Source organism: Propithecus coquereli, unplaced genomic scaffold (assembly GCF_000956105.1).
Source record: "Propithecus coquereli isolate 6110/MARCELLA unplaced genomic scaffold, Pcoq_1.0 Scaffold81, whole genome shotgun sequence".
Classification (NCBI taxonomy): Eukaryota; Metazoa; Chordata; class Mammalia; order Primates; family Indriidae; genus Propithecus; species Propithecus coquereli.
This window is the reverse complement of record NW_012154285.1, coordinates 4,414,642-4,438,941: the sequence shown is the minus strand read 5'-3', so window position 1 is coordinate 4,438,941 and position 24,300 is coordinate 4,414,642. Positions and strand designations below refer to the sequence as shown.

General features: G+C 50.9%; 2 protein-coding genes across 2 annotated transcripts in view; one reads left to right on the top strand and one right to left on the bottom strand.

The window, feature by feature from the left end:
- Positions 1–804: 804 nt before the first annotated feature.
- IL31 (interleukin 31) lies at positions 805–6,845 on the bottom strand. Its single transcript, XM_012663412.1, has 3 exons — positions 6,830–6,845; positions 1,688–1,830; positions 805–1,119 (listed from the first exon to the last, which is right to left on the bottom strand). Exons 1-3 carry the CDS (start codon positions 6,843–6,845, stop codon positions 805–807), a joined length of 474 nt encoding a protein of 157 aa, XP_012518866.1.
- Positions 6,846–8,477: 1,632 nt separating this feature from the next.
- Positions 8,478–24,300, top strand: part of LRRC43 (leucine rich repeat containing 43) — a 20,848-nt gene continuing 5,025 nt past the window's right edge. Inside the window, exons 1-11 of the mRNA XM_012663411.1 lie at positions 8,478–8,588; positions 9,056–9,316; positions 10,421–10,531; positions 12,105–12,244; positions 13,760–13,998; positions 14,977–15,164; positions 15,743–15,969; positions 21,185–21,326; positions 21,536–21,682; positions 21,783–21,971; positions 22,290–22,323. Coding sequence (XP_012518865.1) covers positions 8,478–8,588; positions 9,056–9,316; positions 10,421–10,531; positions 12,105–12,244; positions 13,760–13,998; positions 14,977–15,164; positions 15,743–15,969; positions 21,185–21,326; positions 21,536–21,682; positions 21,783–21,971; positions 22,290–22,323 — 1,789 coding nt within the window. The remainder of the gene's footprint in view (positions 8,589–9,055; positions 9,317–10,420; positions 10,532–12,104; positions 12,245–13,759; positions 13,999–14,976; positions 15,165–15,742; positions 15,970–21,184; positions 21,327–21,535; positions 21,683–21,782; positions 21,972–22,289; positions 22,324–24,300) is intronic.

Genomic DNA, 24,300 nt, shown 5'->3' with positions numbered 1-24,300 from the left:
AATGACCCTGTGCAACGCACAGGGTGGCACTAGGTGCCTCTAAGACCCAGTCACTGCCTAGGGAGAGACGAAGGGTGGAGAGGGTGGTGAAGTGCAAGCTGGAGTCGGGGTTCCACCCCTTAGCAGCTGTGTGGCCCTGAGCAAGTGACTAAATGCCTGCCTGCCTCAGTCTCGCCACCCATAAAAAGAGAACAGCGACAGTATTTATTAATACCTGACCTGGCATAAAGAAAATGCTCAGCAAGGTTGTTGCCGGGCTCCCTATTCGTTACTGAGTGTGTCCAGTGGGGGAAATGGCAGTGGTGGAAGTAATCTTTTTCTAGAACACAACCACCTTCCCTCTGAACAACACCCAGCTTGGGTCCCCATTCGCTAATGTCAGTCCCCTCACAAAATCCAAAACAGATTATGAGAAAATAATCAACATAATTTATTAAATAAATTCCAAAGGCTCCTCCAAGTAGCATTAACAACTCTTAGTACAATAAATATCAATAAATTAACATAGCTGCCACCTCCTGCCCTCACAAGGGTATAATGAGAGTAAGTAAGGTTTAAGCCTGCAGAAGAAAAACATTCTGTAAATACCAAGACTAAGAATAATGACATAATCTTTTTCAAGTTAATTCATAAATTTCAATCTCAGCCCTCGCGGGACTGGCACATCTGAGCGTTCATTGGGATTATTCACTGGAAACATGTACTTAATAAATTACAGCAGAGTTCTCGCACTTAGCTGGCAGTCATTTTTTAAGGCTTCGTAAGTTCCTGCCACTCCAAAAGGAATAGGCCTTAACCAGCCTGTCAGGCTGCAGGGCTAGATGGTTTCGACGCAAGTTCCATGCACTCCGAAAACTGTGTTAGGATAGTCAAGATGAAGCGCTTGTGTTCAAGGGTGCCTGTAGGCGCGGAAATTTTTGTTTTTGAAGCATCTTGAAATTTGAGTTTGTCGAGATGTTCTATGATTTCACCCATAGTTGTGTTATCTCTTAACTGTTGGATGGTCTGGAGATATGTCCGAATGGCTGAGATGTTGATGTTGTTTGGTGGCTGGGCATCGGGGATGAGACACGGTAGCGTGTAACTGTGGGACATGGGCACCCCCTTTTCTTCCTTCACCTGTGGAATGAGGAGAAATGGTGAGCATTAGGTTTGCAATACAGCTAGAAATCCTAACAGCTAATGCTCGAGTGCTTCCTCTGTGACTGGCCTGGTTCATACTTTATCTAATCAGTACAACCACCCTACAAAGCTATGGCTGTCGTTAGCCCCCTTTCCAGAAGAAACCGGAGCTCAGTTGGTTTATGGAGCTGGGCCAAGGTCAAGGGACAGACCCGCCACCCAGTCCAGGTGTGGCGCAGTTCTGAAGCCCACGCTGATGACCACTGCTCCGTCTTGCTGCCTCTGCCCATCAAGCTGAGGCCTCCACAGCCTTCCGGAATCTGCTCTTATGTGCTCAGGGGCTCAGGGAGGAGGGGGGTCAGAGTGCTTCTGGGCCAACCTCTGATCTGACTGCTGCATGAGAGCATCTTTACCCTCAAGAACATGCCATCTTGGCCTGTCTAGCTGTCTCCTATCCCTGTGTATCCAGAGCCCTGGCTTCAGGTCTGGAAAGAGTAGGTGCTTCTGGGGCAACAGAAGACATTTTTAAGAAATAGCATAGAAAAGAAATCTCTAGGGCACTTACGTAGTTTTCCAAAAGTGTCTTTGACAAGAACTGTAATTCCTTGAATATTTTCCCTCTCTCCGTCGGTCCTAGAGCGGGAAACGAGTGGGAAGTCAGCCAGCTCCCCACGCAGCAGAGCAGGAACAGGGCAGACGTCGTGGGTCCTAGAGAGAGAGTGACGCTGTGAGGCACACGGACCTGACACCCCTGCCCCCCAGCTCTACTGCTGAAGCCCCCCTTCTGGAATCTTCCTCACTGGCGAGGTAAGACTATGCCCGAGATGCAGTGAGCACCGGAGCAATGCTTGTACCTGCACGAGAGACCATGGCGAGAGGGAGCGCGGCCTGCTTCCACGGCAGCTTCTGCAGCCAGATGTGTTTGCCATGGCCGCTGGGGGATATATAAAGGGCCGGGGTGGGGAAGAACAGCATTGTCCCGCCCATGGCAAAATCATTGCTTATCTTTTCTCCAGAAAACACTTTCAAAATTCTGCTAGCCAAGGCTGAATGAAAGCAGGGTTGGAAGGAAACGCTGAGGTTACCCTCAAGGTAGGCAGATGCCTGAGTCAGTGCAAAGACACTCAGACGCTGCACAGGAAGGCACACACGTCGCTGTCAGTTCTTGGAAAGAGCTTGTTGATTTGACTAGACAAAATTTTGAAGCCCAGCGTTGACAGGCACAACCACCAAGGAACAAGTGACTTACAGGAGTTGAGGGTCAGTGCCCCACAGGGAATTTCTGGGGAGGTCATGCTGAGTGCGCATGGGCGCAAAGCTGGGGTGGGATTCGCAGAACGCGGTATCTTTGGAAGCATCTGCAGCGTGGCCACGCTAGCGTGAGAACGGCCCCCATGGCCATTGAGTATGGTGAATCCAAGGCCGCATCTCCTCTGCGTTTGGCCTCCCACCTCCCTGGACTTTCACCTGTGCCTCTGCAAGCCCAGGGCCCACACTGGAATCCGTGCTCACCAGTTGTTGGTTGGAATCACTTATTTGCATTTCAGGTGCCAGCTTTGACCAGGCCCTCTTCTAGGGTCTCGGGAATGGCAGGGATCGACTTAGACAAGGTCCCTGCCCTCACGGACCTGGCGTTGTAGTGGGCCAGGGGCAGATGACAAACACCATTCATCGATACACAACAGGGTACTGGGCAATAACGGACTGTCATAATAACAAGGTGATGGGCTACAGGTGATGGAGTGACAGGTGAGGTACTTATAGTCAAGTGATCAGAGAAAACTCTCTGAAGAGGTGACATTTAAGCCGAGACCTGAAAGATAAGAAGCAGCTGGCCTTGGGCAGATCTGGGGAAAGAATGTTGCGAGCAGAGGGCACGAGTGCGAAAGTGCTCCGTCTAAGTTTGATTGTTGTTCTTGGTAGCTGGAGTGAAGTGAGGCCGTGACAAAGAACTTGGGCTTTATTCCACATGTGATGAGGCACCACTGATGGCTTCAGGTAGGCAAATATAGGATCTGGTGCACTGTTTTTTGGGTTTTTTTCTTTTGAGACAAGTCTCTGTCACCCAGGCTGGAATGCAGTGGCATTATCATAGCTCACTGCAGCCTCGAGCTGCTAGGCTTAAGCGATTCTCCTACTTCAGTCTCTTAAGTAGCTAGGACTACAGGCATGCACCACCACGCCTGGCTCATTTTTTCTTTTATTTTTTGTAGAGATGGGGTCTCGCTGTGTTGCCCAGGCTGCTCTCGAACTCCTGGGCTCACACGATCCTCCCACCTTGGTCTCCCAAGTAGTGGGGGCTATAGGTGTGTGTCACCATGTCCAGCTCTGAATCCCAGGGTTTTGATGAAGCAATTGGGTGGTCGATGTTCCGTGAGGAAAAAGACTGGAGAGGGATAGTCATGAGTCCCGTTTGGAACAAGGTAAGTTCGAGACGCCTTCCACCCCAACAACTTCATCGCTGTCCTCTGGCAAAGTCCATGGCAGGCATGATTTTCCCCCGCTGGTGTTGACTCCCCTAATTATGTTACATTACATGGCAGAAGGGACTTTGTAGATGTCATCAGGGTTACTAATCAGTTGGCTTTAGAATAGATTTTCCTAGTTTACCTGGGTGGGCCCAACGTAATCACAGAGCCCTCAAAGACAGAAGAGGAAGGCAGAGAGCTTCCACGTGTGAAGGAAGGTTCACCTGGTGTTGCTGGCTTGAAGGTGAAGGGGGCCTCTTGGAAGCCACGAGAGGAAAATGAATTTGGCAATAACCAGTGAGCTTGGGAGAAAACCCTGAGCCCTAGATGAGAGCCCTGTTCCCTGCCAATCCCTTTATTTTAGCCCAGTGGGATCCCGAGCAAAGAACTACACACAGCATGCTGGACTTCTGACCTGCAGACACTGGCACAGGAAATTTGTGGTATTAAACTGCTCAGCGTGTGGCACTTGTCACAGCAGCAATAGGGCACTGATACAGTCCCCGGTGGCCTCACCTTGCCAACCTTACTGGGTTCTCCTCAGCCTTCATCTCACCTCGCCCTTCCATGGCAGGCGATGATGCCGATCACTTCCACCCTCTCGACGACCTCTTTTTCTTCTCCTTCCATCGCAGTGTTATCCTGACCCGGTTTGCCCCTGACAGTCCTTCTCAGTGTCTGCGCTGAATCACCTGCGGCTCCGCCCTTTATGCAGACATATCTCTGCTGTCTCCTCCCTTGATCTATGTCCTCACACTCTGACGCCTCTCTCCTTCCAACGCTAGATCTAAATGTCCTCCCAGATGTCCCACCTGTGCCTGCGATTCAACATGCCCAAAGGGGGCTCTGAGCCAGGGTGATGGTGACAGTGGAGGTGGCGCTCGACTGGATGTGGGGTGGCGGAACAGTGGAGTTGAGGACGACTCCTGGGTTTCCGGTTCAGGAAACTGGGTGGATGCTGCTGCCACAGACCGGGAGGCGCCACAGGGCTGAAAGCCTTCAGGGCTCGAGCGAGGCGATGAAGTCAGTTTCGGACACGGTGAGGCAGAGGTGTCATGGAACACACAGGGGAAGATATTCAACAGGACACTGGACATTGAGGTTTGGAGTCTGAAGGAACTCGAGATGTAAATTTGGGTGCCTGCAACATATTGTGGTGGATAAAACCGTAAGCCTGGAACAGATGAACAGTGGGAGACGTGGGAGTCAAGCGTGGAGCCCTGGGATGTGTCTCTTTCAAGGAGGTGATTTAGTTTAGAGTGCTGAGAAGGTCACTCTCAAGAGAAAAAGGAAAGTACCAAGAAAACAGGTTGTCATGGAACGAGATGAAAGTGGTTTTTCAAGACAGAGGAAATGGTTGGCATCATCGTACGTAAGGCACCAAGAGGTCAAACAAGATAAAGCCTCAAGAGATTCACTAGATTGGGCAACGTGAGGTCACAGGAACTTTGCTAGGGGAGTTTGAATAAATTTTTTGAATGGAAGCCATGTGGTGGTTTAGGAAGTGAGGACAAAGTGAGCGTAGACCACTCTGCAGAGAAGCTTGGATGAGAAAGAAGAGGGAAGAGACAGCAGTGGTTTGAGGGGAACTTGGGGTTTCCTGGCTGTGTTGCTTCTGTTGTGCATTTTGGGTTCTATGGACTGCCCAGACCTAACCTCATCCCTGAGCTCTCGACTCCTCCCCAACAGGCAATGTGACATGGAATAGAGGCCCCTGAACTTACCTCTTTCCAAACAGGACTTGTGATGTCCCTGCTCTAGTTCTCCCTTCACTACACACCCTCCCCCTAGTTGCTCCATCAAAATCCCAGGAGCCATCCGTGATTCATCTCCTTGATTTATTTCTATCACTATGGACTCATGGACCTTTATTTTATTCTTTGAAAGGACATATGGTCATCTTTTTGCCTTATCTCCCAGTTTCAGATAATTTTTCTAACAGTAAGAAGAATGGTAGATGGTGCTATGGTTTGCCTGAAGGTGTCCTTCCATAATTCATATGCTGGAACCTAGTACCCAGCGTGGTGGTATGAAGAGGTGAGGCCTTTTGGGAAGTGATGGAGTCACGAGGGCCCCTCATGAATGGGATTTATGTCCTTGTAGAAGAGGCTTCAGAGAGCTGCCTGGCCCTGCCGTCCCTTTTGCCATGTGAGAACACAGCAAGAAAGTGCCATTTTGGAAGCAGAGAGCAGCTCTCACCAGACATTCCTAGGCTCAAATCCACCAGCACCTGGATCTTGGACTTCCCAGCCTCCAGAACTGTGAGAAAATGAATTTCTGGTCTTTATAAAGCACCCAGTCTAAGACATTTTGTTACAGCAGCAGGAACAGATGAAGACAGATGCTCACCACCATGGGTGTTTTTGGAAGGATCTCAATCAATAAATTGGACTTCCTCAAAAGTAAAATTTTTTGCTTTTCTAAAGACAGCTACGAGGATGAAAAGACAAGCCTAGACTGGGAGAAAAATATTTGCAAATCACACATGTAACAAAAGACTTGTGAACAGAATATATAAAGAACACTTAGAACTCAATTTTACAGATTGGGAATAGTTTCTAAGAAATGACACAAAAAGCCTAAGGAACCAAAGAAAAAAATTATTTCATCAAAATTAAATACTTTTGTATGTCAAAGGATACTATCAAAAGAGTGAGGCCGGGCGCGGTGGCTCACGCCTGTAATCCTAGCACTCTGGGAAGCCGAGGCGGGCAGATTGTTTGAGCTCAGGAGTTCGAGACCAGCCTGAGCAAGAGCAAGACCCCGTCTCTACTAAAAATAGAAAGAAATTATCTGGATGACTAAAAATATATAGAAAAAATTAGCCGGGCATGGTGGCGCATGCCTGTAGTCCCAGCTACTCGGGGAGGCTGAGGCAGGAGGATCGCTTGAGCCCAGGAGTTTGAGGTTGCTGTGAGCTAGGCTGACGCCACGGCACTCACTGTAGCCCGGGCAACAGAGTGAGACTCTGTCTCAAAAAAAAAAAAAAGAAAGTGAAAAGACAACCGACAGAATGGGAGAAAATTTTGCAAATCATCTATAAGATAAGGGGCTATTATCCAGAGCATATAAAAAAAACTCTTACAAATCAACAATAAAAAGACAAGTAACCCAATTAAAAAATGGGCAAAGGATTTAAATAGACATTTCTCCAAAGAAGATATACCAATGGCCATAATAAGTGCATGAAAAGACGCTCAATATCATTAGTCAGGTATTAGTGAAATGCAAATAACAACCACAATGAGATGCCATTTCGCACCTACTAAGATGGCTATAATAATAATTTTGAAAAGTAAAATAACAGGTCTTGGTGAGAATATAAAAAAAGCTGGGACTCTCATATATAACTAGTGGGAAAGCAGATGGTGCAACTGCTGTGGAAAACAATTTGTTCCTTTTTGAGACAGGGTCTCGCTTTGTTGCCCAGGCTGCAGTACAGTGGCATAATCATAGCTCACTGCAGCCTCAAATTCCTAGGCTCAAGCAGTCCTTCTGCCTCAGCCTCCCTAGTAGCTGGGGCTAAAGGCGTGCACTGCCACATCCAGCTAATTTTTTAATTTATTGTAGAAACAAGGTCTCTCTATGTTGCCCAGGCTGGTCTCTCAACTCCCGGCCTCAAGTAATCCTCTTGCCTTGGCCTCCCAAAGTGCTGGGATTACAGGCATGAAACACTGTGCTTGGCCCTGTCCCTCAAAATGTTAAACACTGACTTGCCATATGACCCAGCAATTCCATTCCTAGGTATTTACCCAAAAGAAATGAAAGTATGTTCACAGAAAAACTTCTACACAAATGTTCATAGCAGCCTTATTCATAGTAGCCAAAAAGTGGAAACAACCCAAATGTTCATCTACTGATGAATGGATAAACAAAACGTGGTCTATACGATGGAATATTAATCAGCCACAAAAAGGAATGAAGGACTGACACATGCTACAACATGGATGAACCTTGAAAACGTTGTAAGTGAATGAATCCAGACACAGAAGGACAAATGCTTACTGTATGATTCCGCTTACACGAAAAAGACGAATCAGTAGAGACAGAAAGCATATTAATGGTTGCCAGAGGCTGGGCAGATGGGGGAATGGAGATTGACTTGCTTAATGGGTACAGGGTTTCCTTGTGGGGTGAGAAAAACGTTGAAAATTAGATTACAGTGATGGTTGCACTGTGAATATATTCAAGCATACAGAATTGTACACTTTCCATGGGCGAATTTTATGGTATGTAAATTACATCTCAACAAAGATGTTGCTTTTCCCAGTTACAGGAACTGAATCATCTTATCCTATTAATTTCACAAAGCACTGCCCAGGAGCCCCCACTGTGCTGCCATGCTCTGAGGGATGGGGAGGTGAGTAAGGCTGACCGGTCTGAAATGAGGTCTTGGAGCTAAAACGGCTACACAGGTAGACAGCAATACACTCCTGACTCCAGGGTTAGGGAGATGGACACTGCAATCCCCTGGTTGGAGTCTTAAGATGTTTGACCTTGGGCTCATTTCTCCTTTCTAGGTCTGTCAACTGGGTATAATAATCAGCACTTTCCGCAGGGAGTTCCTGGGAGGAGAAATGGGAACAGGTGGGGTGGGGAACCTGGGGTCTTGGGGCCATCAAAACCTGCTGGGAGGTGCAGCGCTTAAAGCCAGGGTCTGGTGGGATCAGTGTATTATTATTCCATTTCTGCAGACGAGGTCAGAAGAGAAAACCCTGGTGGTCTGGGGCTGAGCCGGGGTCTGTCATTCCCGGCCTGGGAGGCCTTTTCCTCCAGGGAAACCCGGCGCTCCTCGGGAAGCCCGGATTCAGGGAGTGCCCAGGTGGCCGAGCGCCCCGCGGGTTCGAGAACGCGTCCTGGCGGTTGCTTGGCAACGCGGAGGCAGACATGGAGGCGCACCCGGCCAGCCCGCCCGGGCGCGGGACCGTGAGCGCGGCGGTGCGCGAGCACCTGCGGAAGCTGTGTCTGCGCGAGTTCCCGTGCGGCACCGGCAGCTGGGTGCGGGCCAGAGGGACGCTGGGGGCCAGGCCTGGGCCCGCGCTGGGCCGAGCGAGCTGGAGGGGCGGGCAGGACGGGCTGAGGGAAGGAGCTGCGTGGGCCTGAGGGGACTGGCCCGGGGCGGCGGGGGCTCAGACCCAGGGGCTGAGAGGAAGTTTGCATCTGGGCACCTCTGCAGCGGCGACTTGGGGGGTTCTCAGCTTGGCGCGATTTTGCCTCTCGTGGGAACTTAGGTGCCATCTGGGGACATTTTCGATTGTCACACTAGTGGGGGAGCTGCTAGTGGCATCTACTGAGTAGAGGCCAAGGATGCTGCTAACTGCCCTACAGTGCACGGGACAGTCCCCACAACAAAGGACGATCAGGCCCAAAGGGCAACCGAGAATGACCTGTTCGATCTTAAGAGTTTCGGATCCTTCAGAGGGCTGTGTCACACCTGGAGAAATTCTCCATCTCTACCCCTGCAGAACAAGTCACGCTTTCTTCCCCAAACTGGGCGAACATGGAGGGAGCTGGTCCCCAGAGAGGAGGACAAGGTGAGCCCCGGGGAGGAGACCGTGGAGGCCCTGCTGGGCCTGGTCCGCAGCCCCCACTCCCCCTGGGCGCTGCTGAAGGACTCGAGTGAGGAAGACTGTTTTCTGCGAGAACTGGCCATCCAGAACCCACTGATGCTCAGGGACACGTTCTTCTACTCCTACTTCCGGTCCCTGCGGGTGGTGGACAAGGAGGTGGGTGCGAGTGAGCCCGGCTTGTGGGGTTGATGTTCGGGTGGCCGCTGCCCTGAGGGAGGATGCAGGTGGGCTCCCTTCTCTGTGGCGCCTCTGGGGACCTGCGTTGGGGGCTGATACCAAGGCCAGCCTGTCCTCTAATTAATGTCGTCAGCTTGTCCACCCCACAGGGCCAGCTGCTGGTCGTTCTTTGCCATGTATCTTCCTTCGCCCATGGAGGGAGTCCACCGTGCATCTTGCACAGCTCGTTTTTGGCGGACCTGCAGTTAATCTCCTGGTCCTAGCAGAGGCCTTGTGTAGGGTCCATATTGATTTCACTTCGTCTGAACTGTGAGGGCCCGGGGTCGGGGGCAGGGCTGGCAAACTGCTGACTGTATTCATTTCTGTGACTAAAAAGCTGCCTTTGCCTAGACCAGTAACAGAGCCCAACATCGCGTAGAAACTTAGTCTCAGACTTCCCGAGCCTTTGCTTTGCTTTCTTTTTCCAGAGAAACTGGGAAATTATATGGTAGTAGCGAATGAGTGGGGTAACTGACTCCTACCAGTTTGCCTCGGACTTTCTCAGTTTTAGCACTGAAGGTTTTATGTCCCAGGAATCCCCTCCATCCAGGGCCATCTGGCACAGTTGGTCACCGAGAGAATAGAGGCCCAGCTAGGAAGGGCCCCTGTGTCTTGGGGGCCACAGAGAACTGAGGATTCATGAGCGGGTCACTAAAGCTTCTGGTCTGACTATGCTCTGTGTAAACCAGGGTGATTCCTGAAGACTGTAGCTGACTTCAGTGCCAGCCAGTTGGTTGGTCCCGGAGTTCACTGTGGCTCTGGGGTAGACAGCAAAGAGGACTGCCTTCCCAAGAAGGATATGGTCCAACACGGGGCACAGGAACTGACCTGGAAATTATACACCACCTACAGGCAGTGGAGGGGCGAGGGTTGGACGAGGCCCTTGAACCCTGGTGGAACGATGCGGAACGGTTTACAGGGGAGAGAGCCCTGGGAGGTGACCCTCCAAGTGGACGAGCTGTGGTTTTCCTAACCTAGACTTGCCTTCTGCTCCAGTGCTGCCTTGCCCGGCAGAGCCTTTAGCTTCCTAACCTTCCCTGCCAGGTGAGCCATGTGGATAAAGACCTCTTGAAGTTTCGAAAGCTGGAGGAGTTGGTTCTGAGCGCCAATCAAATCAAGGAGGTTGATGCCGCCAACCTGCCCACAACACTCAAGGTGAAGGAGCCCTGGGTCCACTTAGGATCTTTGAGCCAGGGCTGCCCCTCACCACCTACCGGGTTTGGCCAGGGCAGCTGTGTGCTAAGGGCCAGCTCCAGGCTTTTAAAATATAGGCCACGTTCCTCAAAAAGTTAAACATAAAATCACCGTTTGACCCAGCAATTCCATTCCTCGTTCTATACCCAAAAGAATCGAAGACAGGGACTCAGACAGATCCTTGCACAACGATGTCCACAGCCAAAGGTGCAAACGACCCAAGTGTCTGTGAATAGATGAACAAGCAAAAGCAACATAGTATATCCCTACAATAAGGTATTATTCACTGATAAAAGGAACGAAGTACCAATGCATGCTGTAACATGGGTGGACCTAGAAAACATGCTAAGTGAAAGAAGCCAGACACAAAAGGACAAATACCATATGACTCTACTCACATGAAAGTTCTAGAAGAGGCAAATCCATAGAGACAAAGTAATTAGAGTTTACCAGGGGTGGCGAGGGGGCAATGGGGAGTTACTGCTTAATGATTGTAGTTTCTGTGTGGGGTGACGAAAAATTCCGGAAATAGTGATGATGGCGGCATGGGATTATGAATATAATTAATGCCATGGAATTGTACACCTAAAAATGGTTAAAATGGCAAATGTTCTATTATATATATTTTATCCCAATAGAGATAGATTAAGAAGGGTAGGCCAGGTTTTATCATGAGTCTTCAGCTGGGCATATCAAAATGGTCTTAATTTTAAATTAGAGGCTGAGAATGGTTCACTTAGTGGCAGAAGGGACTCCTGAGTGTGGCTGTGTGCCACGGCCCAAGAAAAACCCAGGTAAGGCCTTGGGTGAGTGCTATGAGCAAGGAATAGGATTCTCGGTTATCTCCGGGTTTATTCCTTATTCCATCCAGAGTCCCTTTGGCTTTCGAGAGACATATTCCCATGAGTTGAGAAGGTGCCAAAGTGTCGTGCATCTCCCCTCCCACCCACTTCAACATCACCCCCTTTCCAAAACCTGAAGGTTCTTTCACAAAAGGAAAGGAAACTTCCTAAGACCTGCAAGAATATTTTCTTCCTGGATTTTTTTTTTTTTTTTTGAGACAGAGTCTCACTGTGTTACCTGGGCTAGAGTGCTGTGGCGTCATCCTAGCTCACAGCAACCTCACACTCCTGGGCTCAAGCGATCCTCCTGCCTCAGCTTCCCAAGTAGCTGGGACTACAGGCATGCGCCATCATGCCCAGCTAATTTTTTCTGTGTATTTTTAGTTGTCCAATTAATTTCTTTCTATTTTTAGTAGAGACGGGGTCTCGCTCTTGCTCAGGCTGGTTTTGAACTCCTGAGCTCAAACAATCCGCCCGCCTCGGCCTCCCAGAGTGCTAGGATTACAGACGTGAGCCACTGCGCCCGGCCTTCCTTCCTGGATTTTTAAAAGGGAGTCCAGATGGGCCCAGGGAGGCAGGGCATGAATAACTTGTGATTCTGCTTCTAAGTTTCCCAGGGCAGAAGGAAGGGGCCTAATCGTCAGCGCTGACTTAGCACCTCACTGTCTCGGGCCTTCCATGTCGCCTCCCAGGTGCTGGAGCTCTACGGCAACGAGATCAGCAGCATGGAGTGTCTGTGCGCTCACCCACCCCCACGCCTGCAGCACTTGGGCTTGGGCCACAACAAACTCCAAGGCCCTTTGGAAAGTCTGTACCTCACCTCCAATCACTGGTAACTCAGGAACCCAGAGGGGGAGAGGGAGGGAGGGATTCAGTGTTAGGTTTGGGCTTGGAGGACTCAGCTTGGAGGACTCCCCGTTGGCTCCCAGCTCCCGACCAGGGGTTTATTTCTCTGACCCTTCCCACTGAAGCCCTGGGAGGATCCTAAGAGGTAGTGGGAGTGAGTCTGACTCCTTGCTTTGGTGCCATACTTTAGGGCAGGGTCTCTCAACATGGGCTCTGTTGCCCTTTGGGCCTGATCGTCCTTTGTCATGGGGACTGTGCTGTGCATGGTAGGATGTTAGCAGTGTCCCTGGCCTCTGCCCAGTAGACGCCAGTAGCAGCTCTCCACTAGTAGTGACAATCAGAAATGTCTCCGGATGGTACCTAAGGTCCCATGAGAGCCAATGTCACCCCAAGCCGAGAACCACTGCCCTGGAGATAGAACCCTCGTTACTCGGGATGCACTGTTGTCACTGAAGAGCCAGTGTCTGTCTGAAGTTGTGCAGAACAGTCACCTCATGGTTATTGATGTCTGACGTTGTCCCCTTGGTGGGCAAGCTCTGAGAAGTGTGAGGGGGTCAGAGGCCACCCACGAAAGGCCATCACGGGAAGCTGGGCCGGGAAGGCTTCGCAAAGCAAAGGTTGCTGTGAAAAGTCCCGGGCAGCAGCTCTGCGGGGCAGTGCTGTGTCTCCTTCCTCACAGCTGGGGACTGCAGACAGGGCAGGTGGAGCCTGCCTTGCTCCCCCCTAGGGGGCCTGTGGCACACCCTTGGGGGGCCCAACCGTACCTGCTCCTGCAGGGGGAAGACCTGGTAGGGCGGGAAGGCCCCTCTCTGTCCATGGTTTCCTTCTGCCCCCTTCTCTTCTGCTCTCAGGACGAGAGGTGAGGGGCCTGTGTTCAACCAGTGGGAAACCGAGTGGCCAGTTGTGAACGACTGTGCTGACAGGTGCCCCTCGAGTTTCTCCTGCGTTTGTCCTCATGGCTGGCATCAGTTTGCTTTCTAGTACATGGCAGCCAGAAAGCCCACCCCGCCGCAGGCCTTGGCCGCCTGTCCTCTAGGCTGCCCTTCCCAGCCCCCTTCACCAGGCACGGATGCAGTGTCCTGGGTCATGTGCTGCTCCGGCTGTGACCAGCGTGGTCCAGCTTCCAGACGGCTTGTCCCTGCTGTTGCAGGGACCCCCCTTCACAACGTCCCCACATTGCCCCCACTCCTCCCCCGGCCTTGCTGTCTGGGGTCTCAGTGTTTGCGGAGAACCTCCCAGGTGCACACGGTGTGAAGTCGGGCAGAGGCAGGTTGCGACGGCCGTCCTGTGGCTCAGACTGTGAGGGTGGTGGCCTTACCGGACGGTGGAGACGCAGAGCCAGGAGGTCATTCCCAGTCCAGGGCTGACTTGGGTCCTGGGAGGAACGAGGCAGGCCGGGGGTGGGCAGAGTCCTCAGCCTCCTGGTGTCGTCCTGGGCACAGGGCTGCCGCCCCTCACCCACCTGGCTTCCTGACCCTGCACGGTCCTGTTCACCCTCCAGGCCCAACCTCGTCTCTCTGGACCTGGGCTTCAACGACCTGACAGACCTGCAGGGCGTGATGGTCAACCTCAGGACCCTCAGGCAGCTGCGGCTGCTGGTGCTGCAGGGGAACCCGCTGGCGCTGGTGCCCTACTACCGCGGCTTCACCATTGACAGCCTGTCCTGGCTCTGCGTGCTGGATGACATCACCGTGTCCCCCCACGAGAAGCATCAGTTCCTGGGGCTCAGCCTCAGTGGAGGTGAGGGTGCTAGCGTGTAGGGAGGAGGTGGCATGGGATGTCCCAGCCTCTGCCTGGCCATCCCCCACCCTTCTGGGTCCATGTGGCCCTCTGTCCCCGCAGCTCCCCGTTTGACCCAGACCCTGGTCAGGTCCAGCATCTCCTCTGGGTCAGAGTTTCCCCCAGGTTTTTTTTTTTTTTTGAGACAGAGTCTCACTGTGTTGCCCGGGCTAGAGTGCCGTGGCGTCATCCTAGCTCACAGCAACCTCAAACTCCTGGGCTCAAGCGATCCTCCTGCCTCAGCCTCCCGAGTAGCTGGGACTACAGGCATGCGCCACCATGCCCGGCTAATTTTTTCTATATATTTTTAGTTGTCCGATGAATTTCTTTCTATTTTAATAGAGACAGAGTCTCGCTCTTGCTCAGGCTGGTTTCGAACTCCTGAGCTCAAACAATCCGCCCGCCTGGGCCTCCCAGAGAGCTAGGATTACAGATGTGAGCCACCGCGCCCGGCCTCCCCCAGGTTTTGATCCCTGTGATTGGGATTTGGAGACAGAAGAGGTCAGGAGGCCGGGACAGTTTTTTCAAGCCATTTCTTCACTTCCGTGGTGGCTTAAGATCACCCCCTTGTGGCCCATGCCACAAGGTGCGTTGGAGCCCTCAAGGTCAGCGAGATAAAATGTTGACAACAGCTACATCTGCTGTGTGCTGGGCACATGCTAAGATGACGTAGATTTTTGATCTCCAACCCTCTCTGTAACCATCTCTGCAGAGCAGCTGTTAGCACTCCCATTGTGCAGACTGGGAAAGCCAGGCTTCAGTGGGATGGAATGACCTACCCCAAATCACTCCTGTTGAACTTGGCAGAGCTGGGTTTTGTCCCCAAGTCGGCCAAGCTCTAAGGCTCAGCCTCTCATAGAGGAGAGGGCTGGGGACCACTGTCTGCCTGCCGCCTTCCGCTCCCGCGGGTTCCTCAGTCCTGCCCATTCCTCCTTGCAGATTTCTTGACACGTGAGGCGCAGCTTGTGGTGACCATTGGAAATGTCACAGGGGTTCTGGACACCTCCGTCTTCGACCCGGAACCAGGGCCCGAAGGCCCTTTCATCACCTACAACTATTACGTGACCTACGATTTTATGGAAGAGAAGGAAGGCCAAGGGGTCGAGTACGAGGGTGTGCTGGCCAAGGTGCGCCCGGGCTGTTCCTGGAACACGGGTGGCTCCGTGCGTGGGTCTGCTAGGTCCCTGTGCAAGCAGAACTGCTTCCTGGGGCTCGTGGAGCTCTCTCATTGTGCCTCTGCTCTGAGCAGGGGCCTGGCTTCCGCTCAGCCCCTTTCTTGCAGCTAGAGGGATTCTCGACGGCACACACACCCTCTGTCCCCTTGAAAGCCTGGCCTTACAAGGGGGCAGCCCAGAATTTCATAATGGGGCCCCTCACTTCCAGCCCCATTCTGCAATGTCTGCAGCATCTCCCATCTCCCTCCACATCAGAAGAAAACCCAGGGACACCATCTGACCGGGACCAACGTGATGATCCCTGTCTCTTGCGCTGACGTAGAAGTTGTTACTGCTCTTCACTCATAATGTAGAACTTGCAGGAAAAACATGACCAGCTTTGTTTTTTAAACTTCCTGCCTCCTAAGTTGGTGTGTCTGCTAATGCTTTAGGCTCTTCCAGACATTGATGGCTGTGGAAACAAACATTCCCAGGGCATCAGAGCGTCTGAAGACGGCCGCCCGGGACGTGTTTCTGTGTCTTCCCCGCAGATCGTCAAGCCTTCTCCCAGCCCGGAATTATTTGTCGAGGACTTTGCTGAAGAGTTTGTGGAAGAGGCCGAAGAAGAGTCTCCAGAGTCTGGGATGGCCGACTCGGGAGAGTCGGAGTCGACCCTCGTCTCCGCTGAGTCGGCTGCCGTGCCCAGGTCGATAGACTCCGCGCAAGAGTTGGCCAAGTTGCGGCCTTGTGTGGATCCCCGGCTCTTCCCGTCCCCAGGGTAAGGATGGGAACCTGACCAGGAGCAAGTGGTAGGTAGGGTCACTAGGTTGCCAGCACACCTGGACCGCACTGCTGCCTGCCCCTTCTGTCCTGATGGCCGAGCCACTCCCCGGAGCCCACTCAGGCCCTGGGCTGTGCGCTGCGTGGGTGCACTGGGTGGGGGTGGTCCAATCTCCTGGAGTCCGGACTCCCACCAAAGTGCAGCTGAACTCCATCTGCCTGAACAGCCGAGGGTTTCTGAACAGTTGAATGTCTTGAGTCAATCGAGATGGTAAATAGACACCCTTTTCATCTCAGCCCTTCGGGTTGAAAACCTTTTGGTTTAACTTTTTTTTTTTTTTTTGAGACAGAGTCTCACTGTGTTGCCTGGGCTAGAGTGCCGTGGAATCATCCTAGCTCACAACAACCTCAAACTCCTGGGCTCAAGGGATCCTGCTGCCTCAGCCTCCCGAGTAGCTGGGACTACAGGCACGCACCACCATGCCTGGCTAATTTTTTCTATTTTTAGTTGTTTGGCCAATTTCTTTCTATTTTTAGTAGAGACGGGGTCTCACTCTTGCTCAGGCCGGTCTCGAACTCCTGAGCTCAAACGATCCTCCTGCCTTGGCCTCCCAGAGTGCTAGGATTACAGGCGTGAGCCACCGCGCCCGGCCGATGATGAAGAATTTTACAGGAACTTAGAGTCAGTTTTTGTAGAGTATTGAGGCTCTAGTCACTGATTTTGTACTAATCTCAAAATATTGAGCTTTGTTTTGGTTTATTTTATTTTACTTTATTTTTTCCCCTACGGCCTGTATATTAATAATTGCAGAATACTTTATTTAATTATTTATTTTTTTGCAAATTTCCAGCTGTCAGCTTGTGTGGTTATTTGAGTCTTCTCATTACCAGAGGACAGAAGGCACAATTTGGATATTTAAAGATGCTAATGTGGCTGGATTCCAGCTCATTGGACCTCACGCAGGTTTTGCTGCTAAAAATTACTTTAAAACCTCAGCTGAAAGTAAATGCTACAGGCTTGTGGAGAGTGTGGGGAGCTGGTCTCCCCCACATCTCAGCGCTGATGTTTCCCACTGGTAATGGGACATGGGCAGCCACTATCCCTGATGCGGTGGGTAGGACAGTAATGGAAGCAGCCGATTTTGTGCGAGAGTGCTTGGTGAACCACGGTGAAGGACTTATTTTTTTTTTTAATTTTTGGAAAAATTAACAAAAAAATAAGAGCCACAAATAATTCTGCCACTTTAAACATTAGGTAAATTGGCAAATAAAAGTTTCCTTCCCTCCATCCATCTACCTCATCTCATAGAATTAATTACTCTTAACAGTTTTGTGTATATAATTCCCTGATTCTTCTTTAACAGACATAGATATAGAATATATATTTATATAATTTATTTTTTATAATAAAATGGACTGGTTCTATGTAGTGATTTGAAATTTGCTGATTCTGCATGTGGCACAGACATATATATATACACCTGTTCTTTTTTAAATAATTGAAGTGTAACGTGTGGAGAAGTATATATATCTTAGAGCTCAGTGGCGAGGACTCTGACGTAGCACCATCCCGACAAGAAGTAGAACATTAACAGCCCCTCCAAAGCCCCCCGATGCTCCGTCCCAGTCCCAGCCCCTTCTCTCCTCCCCAAGCTCACCGTCATCTCTCCTGACTTCTAACACCATTAACTAGTTTTGCCTGTCTTAGAACTTTATATAGATAAAAAACCATGTAGTGCTTTTTTGTGTCCAGTTTCTTTTGCTCAAAATTTTGTTCATGAGATTCACCCATGTTGTGTGTGGCCTTTGGACATTCCGTTTCCTTCCTGTGCAGTACTCCATTGTGCGAATATACTGCATTTTATGTCCATTTTGTTATCATTGGACTTCGGGGTTGTTTCCAGGTTTGGGCGATAATTAGTAAACCTGCTGTTCATAGGAACATTCTTCTTTTTCTTTGAAGTATAATTGTGGTAAAATATATATATATGCATATGTTCAGCTTTAGGAGATATTGCCAAACATTTTCCCAAAGCAGTTGTACCAGTTTACTCTCTGACAGAAAGTATATGAGAATTCCAGTTGCATCACATTCTTGCGAACTCTTGTTAGTCTTTTAACGTTAGCTGTTTTGTTGAGTGTTTTGTCAGGGTCTCCAAGACCACCCCCAGGTTCAGTAATTCACTAGGACTCTCAGGACTCAGCCTGTAGTCACACTCACAGCTATGATTTATTACCTTGAAAGCACACAAAGCAAGAGCAGCAAGGAAAAAGTACATGGGACAAGTCCAGAGGAAACCAGGCACGAGCTTCCAAGAGTCCTCTCTCTGTGGAGTCACACAGCGTGCACTTAATTCCCCCCGCAAATTGAGACGACACCCGTACAGTGTCTACCAGGACAGTTCACCTGCGTCTAGGAGTCGGGGGTTTTTACTGGGGGCTGGTCATATAGGCACCTACCAAAATCCCAGCCTCTTGGAAGGAAAGCCGGCGTACAGCATAAAACATGTTGTTTGTATAAACAATCTAGAAGCGATGAACCGCGCTTACCAGTTAGAGAATGATGGGACCCCCCGCCCCAAATCTTTCAAGATTCTGACGGTGTGGAAGATCCTTACCACACTTCCCAAACGCCAGCCAGAGACCACCTTGCAAGCAGTCTTTCTAAGGAGAGCAACCTCCCACCTGCTCCGTGAACTCGTCTCTGTAGGTACATGTTAGTACCTCAGGGTGGTTTTAATGTGCTCTTCTGTGATTACGAATGCCGTTGGACGCTTCTTCGTATGTTTATCAGCTATTAGGATTTCATCTTTTGTGGAGTTCCTCCTTGACTTTCTTACCCATCTTTTTTATTGGATCGTCCATTTTTTTCTTATTGATTTGTAGGATTTCCTTATATATTCTGGATTTAAGCCTTTCTTGGTGTTAACCATGGCAGGTAACTTCCCCATTCTCTGGCTTGCTTTTTCACTCTCTCAACGGTGTCTTTGGGTGAACAGACATTTTCAGTATTAATGTTCCTATTTAAGAAACCTTTGGCCAGGCGCGTGGCTCCCACCTGTAATCCCAGCGCTTCGGAAGGCCCAGGAGGGCACACAGATGTGGGAGGAAACAGCAGGAAGAAGTTCCAATGAGACGGAGGGTGGGGATTGGCAAGAGCGAGGGCTGGAGAGGTAGATGGAGAAAAAGCCTCCTTCCTCCCCAGGGGAAACTGCTGGGAAGTTTTAAGCAGAGGAGTAACGAGGTCAGGGTTACGTTCGGGAAGCGACTACGGTGAAGAAGATGACGTTGTGCAAATAGATTGTGTCGACTTCCCCACTCACTTCTTCAGTAGATTTCTGAATGTTAACCTTTGTACATTTGTATCATTTATATACAGCGTGTTATCACTAGTTTGGGGTTTTTTTTTAAATGTTTTTTTTTTTCCAGGAAGTTCTAAAATTTCTTTAACCTGGGAAAGTACAATTATTCACATTGTATCTGAGGTTCTTAGTAGGTATCCTGTTACTAAAGCACATTTGTTTTATTGTCGCATTCAATTTCCCCATTTTGATGTTGCGCTTCTAGCACTGGTTTTGCTCAGTTCCTTTGCATCCTTTGTAAGCCTGGGCTGACCCTGTTGTGTCACTGGCCCTGCCGGCTGTGACACCACAGCCCCAGCTTTCTCTCTGACTGCACTGCCCTTCCTCCTCAGTGCTAGTATAAGTGAGTTATTTGATTTTCATCTGGTTTTTATTAATGTTTAACTTGGGCATATTTTAAATTTGTTACAGTACATTGCTAATTCCTCATGCTGTGATCAGGTCGTTAGAACAATATCTGTTAAATACTTCTCAAGCTTAACGCTGCTTCCAGGTCACCACAATGTTCCGATGCTGACATAACCCCAGGTACATAGCCGATGCTCTAGTCTGCGGCAAGGCTGGAGTAGTTTCTGCCTGGGACCCAGTATCTTGCTGTTCCAGGACTTGTTGCTTTTTTTTTTTTTTTTTTGAGACAGAGTCTCACTCTGTTGCCCGGGCTAGAGTGCCGTGGCGTCAGCCTAGCTCACAGCAACCTCAAACTCCTGGGCTCGAGCAATCCTACTGCCTCAGCCTCCCGAGTAGCTGGGACTATAGGCATGTGCCACCATATCCAGCCAATTTTTTTTTCTATATATTTTTAGCTGTCCAATTAATTTCTTTCTGTTTTTGGTAGAGACAGGGTCTCGCTCTTGCTCAGGCTGGTCTCAAACTCCTGAGCTCAAACGATCCACCCGCCTCAGCCTCCCAGAGTGCTAGGATTACAGGCGTGAGCCACCGCGCCCGGCCGACTTGTTGCTTTTTGATATACTTTACAATCCGGTGGCATAAATAACTCATTCATTTATTGATCAATCTGTTTATTCACAGAATATCACTTGGCATGCCAGGAACTAGACTAGATACTGAGTATGTGGAAATAAATATGCCCCAGTGCATTCCTGGACTTCACCATTGACAGCACCCTTAGTTCTGTGTGTTAAATATACACAACAAATATACCCCTTTTTAGCCCTTTTTGAGTGTACAATTTGGTGGCATCCGGTACATGTGCATTATTGTGCAACCATGACACCGTCCATCTCCAGAACTCTTCCCACCCTCCCAGACTGAAACCCTGTCCCCAGTAAGCACTCACTGTCCTCCCCCTGCCCCCAGCCCCTGGCACCCACCATCCTACTGTCTGTCTCTGTGAATCTGACTACTGCGGGTACCTGGCGTGAGTAGAATCACGCAGTGTTTGTTCCAGTCCCTGTTTTCTTTTAAATGGATTCTTTGGATTTCTTGCTTTCTCTGCCAGGTAACTTTCCACACTCGGTTTGTCTAGCCCCAGGACATATCCCAGTAGATTCTGACTGCCACTAGGGCGTCACTTTGTAATGTCTCCTTCTCTGATGCTGCTTTGCTGACTCTGTTTTAAGCTTCTGGTCCTGTCTGGCTGGTTTCCATGAGACGTGCCGGGCACAGTCACGCTTCCTTCTGCATTTCTTCTGCCATCTCCTCTGTGCCCACTTTCCTTCCTGGCCTTCTGGTCCCTCTGCCCTGTTGGGCGGTGGCCGGGTCCCCAGTCTCACGCTGTGCGTAGGCTCTGATGCTCGAGGTCTTCTCAGAAGTCCCCTCACAGCCTTGTTCCTGGTGCCTGGCCACAGCCCCCGGTGATGGCGCCCCCGTCTTCATCTCCCCCTCCCCAAGGACCATCCTCTTCAGCACCGCCCACAAGCCCTGGGCTCAGGTCATTCCCTGCAACTATGAGATGCAGCACACCCTCAAGGACCTGGTGTTGCTCAAGGCCTTCCTGCTGACGGGGACCACTGTGACCATCGTGGAGGAGAAGGTGGGTGGGTGGAGGCGGGGGCTGGATCTCCCCATGGCTGACTCATTCCCACCCTTTGCCCCCATTCCAGATCCCACCGGGCCATTCCATCCCTTCCGGCAGCTGCTGCCCGCTTAGACCCGTCTCTGCGCCTTTCCAGAACGTGGGCGGGGCCACTCCAGGAGCCCACCCGCACCTCTGCTCACCTGGGGCCGCTTTCCCCTTCCCAGATCCTCTCCTGGCCGTTAAGGCCGCCTGCTGTCGACAGCTCCTTGCCTGCCAAGCAAGGGAAAGGGGAGAAAGACCAGAAAGGGAAGAAGGAGAGAGGGAAGAAGGGGAAGGACAAGGAAGGGAAGGAGGAGAAGGAGCCTGCCAAGGTAGGTGAGGGAGGGTCTGAGGCGTTGGGGCCCCAGGGGCGTGGGCTGCCCAGCTGCAGGCCCTCGCCCATCCCGCGCACGTCCCTGGCCTCTTCCCCAGGAACAGAGGGTGCCCAAGAAGAAGAAAGAGCTTCCCAAGGAGCTCCGCCAGGACGCGCCCATCCTGCAGGTGCTGGGCAGCGGCTCGGTGGTCCTGGAGCCCCTGCTCTCGGGGGAGCCCACGGTGTCCACGGTGTGCAACTTTGGGGTGATCCGCACCTTGGAATCCGATAAGCTGACGCTTGCCAGGGTACAGCGGGCCCCGCCATGGCCCCCGCCTCTGCCTTCGCCCTCCCCACGGGAACCTCGCTGGGCCAGGGAGGGCCGTGAGGCCCGGGCTGTGGGAGGAGGAAGGCTGGCCCGGCGGGGCCTGTCCCTGGGGCGAACACGCGGGGACCGCTGCGCGGGCCACGGGCATGGTGTGGACTGGGGCGGGCGCAGTCCTCACGGGGAGACCCCTACCCCCACCATCAGCCAGAGGCCTTGGAGGGGGTGGGGCCCCAGAGACGCCCCTCCCCAGCATCTCCCCACTCTTCTAAAGATCTCATTTTGTGGTTTTTTCTCTCAGGATTTGAAGAAGCTTAAGAAAGTTGCCAAAAAAGGTAAGCACTGAAGGTGGTGACTGACAGCCCCTGCGGGGCAGCCCTGATGGGGCAAAGGAACCGAAGGGGGGACAGTCCTGTCTGCGGACTCCCTGGGGGCCACGCCCACCCTTAGGACCCATCCCTGGGTCTTCCCTGCAGCCCCAGACCACGTTGCCTGCTGTGGGTCATGACACGGGTGGGAAACGGCGCCCTGTGGGGGAGGGGCTCAGAGCCAGGCGCAGCCCAGGGTCCTCCTTCAGCAGGTGACTGGTGTCGGCTTCGGGTCATTGGCCCGACTTTGCCATGTGAGGAGCCCAGACTTGTTCTGGGGCGTGGGGAGCTGCTGAAGTGTCTGAAACAGGCACGTTTTAGATCTGAGTTTTAGAAAGAAGTGCCTGGCTTGGAGGGGAGAGAGGAGACAGAGACCAGCTGGAGGCTGTTGTAAAAGAATAAGGCAAGATCATTGCAGAATTATCCATAATTCTGAAGCCAAAAAGTGGAAACAACCCAAATGTCCATCAGCTGCTGAATGGATAAACGACGTGGCACATCCGTACCACAGAATATTACTCAGTCATAAAAAGGCACGAAAGTCTGATATGTGCCACAGTGTAGAGCAGCCTTGAGAACGTGTTGCCGAGTGACAGAAGTCAGACACAAAAGGCCACGTATATGATTCCATTTGTATGAAATGTCCAGGACACGTAAGTTCACAGAGACAGAAGGCAGGCTGGTGGTTCCAGGAGCTGGAGGAAGGAGAGTTGTGATTGCCTCACGGGGACAGGGTGTCCACTTGGGGTGATGAGAATATTCTGGAACCCAGACAATCGCACCTGCCTCCATATAGACCCCCTCCTCCCCTGTAGCTGCTGTCAGGTTGAGCCACTGCCCTGCTTAAGATTCTTCCATGACTGGGAGACAGAGGCAGGAGGAACCCTTGAGCTCAGGAGTTTGAGACCAGCCTGAGCAAGAGCGGGACCTCATCTCTATCAAAAATAGAAAAAGTTAGCCGGGTGTGGTGGTGCACACCTGTAGTCCCAGCTACTCGGGAGGCTGAGGCAGGAGGATCGCCTGAGCCCAGGAGTTTGAGGTTGCTGTGAGCTATGATGACACCTCTGCACTCTAGCCTGGGTGACAGAGCGAGACTATTCTTCCATGACTTACTTCCGGCTACTTTACAAAATCCATATTTCCATGAAGGCGCTGAGAGATCTACCTAGAATACTTGCATTGCACCTGCCACCCCGTTCGCTCAGCTACTACTTCGTCTGTCTCATCTCAGCTTCAGTGACCCTTCAGGGATGTCTTCCCTGATCCTCTGGGTTCGGGTGGGCCCCTGCATTCTTCACAGCACCCCGTGTTTTCCTCTGTGGTACTTAGCACAGTGGTAACCGAGTAGATACTCATTTGTCTAATTATTATCTTGTCCACCACACTGAGCTACAGGAGGGCAGGGGTTGTGCCTGTATTATATAAATTCGCATAATCTGCACCAGCGCAGCAGGCACGTAGTAGCCATCTGCAAACATTGAGTAATGAAAGGATCAGCTTATATACATGAGCTTTTGTGGGCAGACAAGGAAAAAGGGTTGACGCAGTCCCTGGGGACACCACCAATTTTGATCAGGAAGAGACAACAAGACCAGAAAGGATCAAACTTAACTGAATCCTAGAACAAAACTCAAGGATGTGTGTAAGAATACAAAAAGAGACTCCACCTAAGGTAAAATTCACAATGTCTATACCATCCAGTAAGAAATTGCTGGATATACAAAACAAGAAAATGCAATATGTAATTTATCAATCAAAATTGACACAGAAATGACATATATGATAGAATTAGTGGACAAGGACACTAAAACAGTAATTATCATTGCATTCTGTATATTCAAGAAGCTAGAGGAAAGATTGAACATGTTAAGTAATGACATGGAAGATAAAAGAAATCAAACTTTTAGAGACGAAAACTACAATGTCACATGACAGTTATGGTCA

Coding starts and splice junctions, on each gene's coding strand:
- IL31 (XM_012663412.1), bottom strand. Junction 1,120..1,687: donor AGACACTTTTGGAAAACTAC/GTAAGTGCCCTA, acceptor CTCATTCCACAG/GTGAAGGAAGAAAAGGGGGT.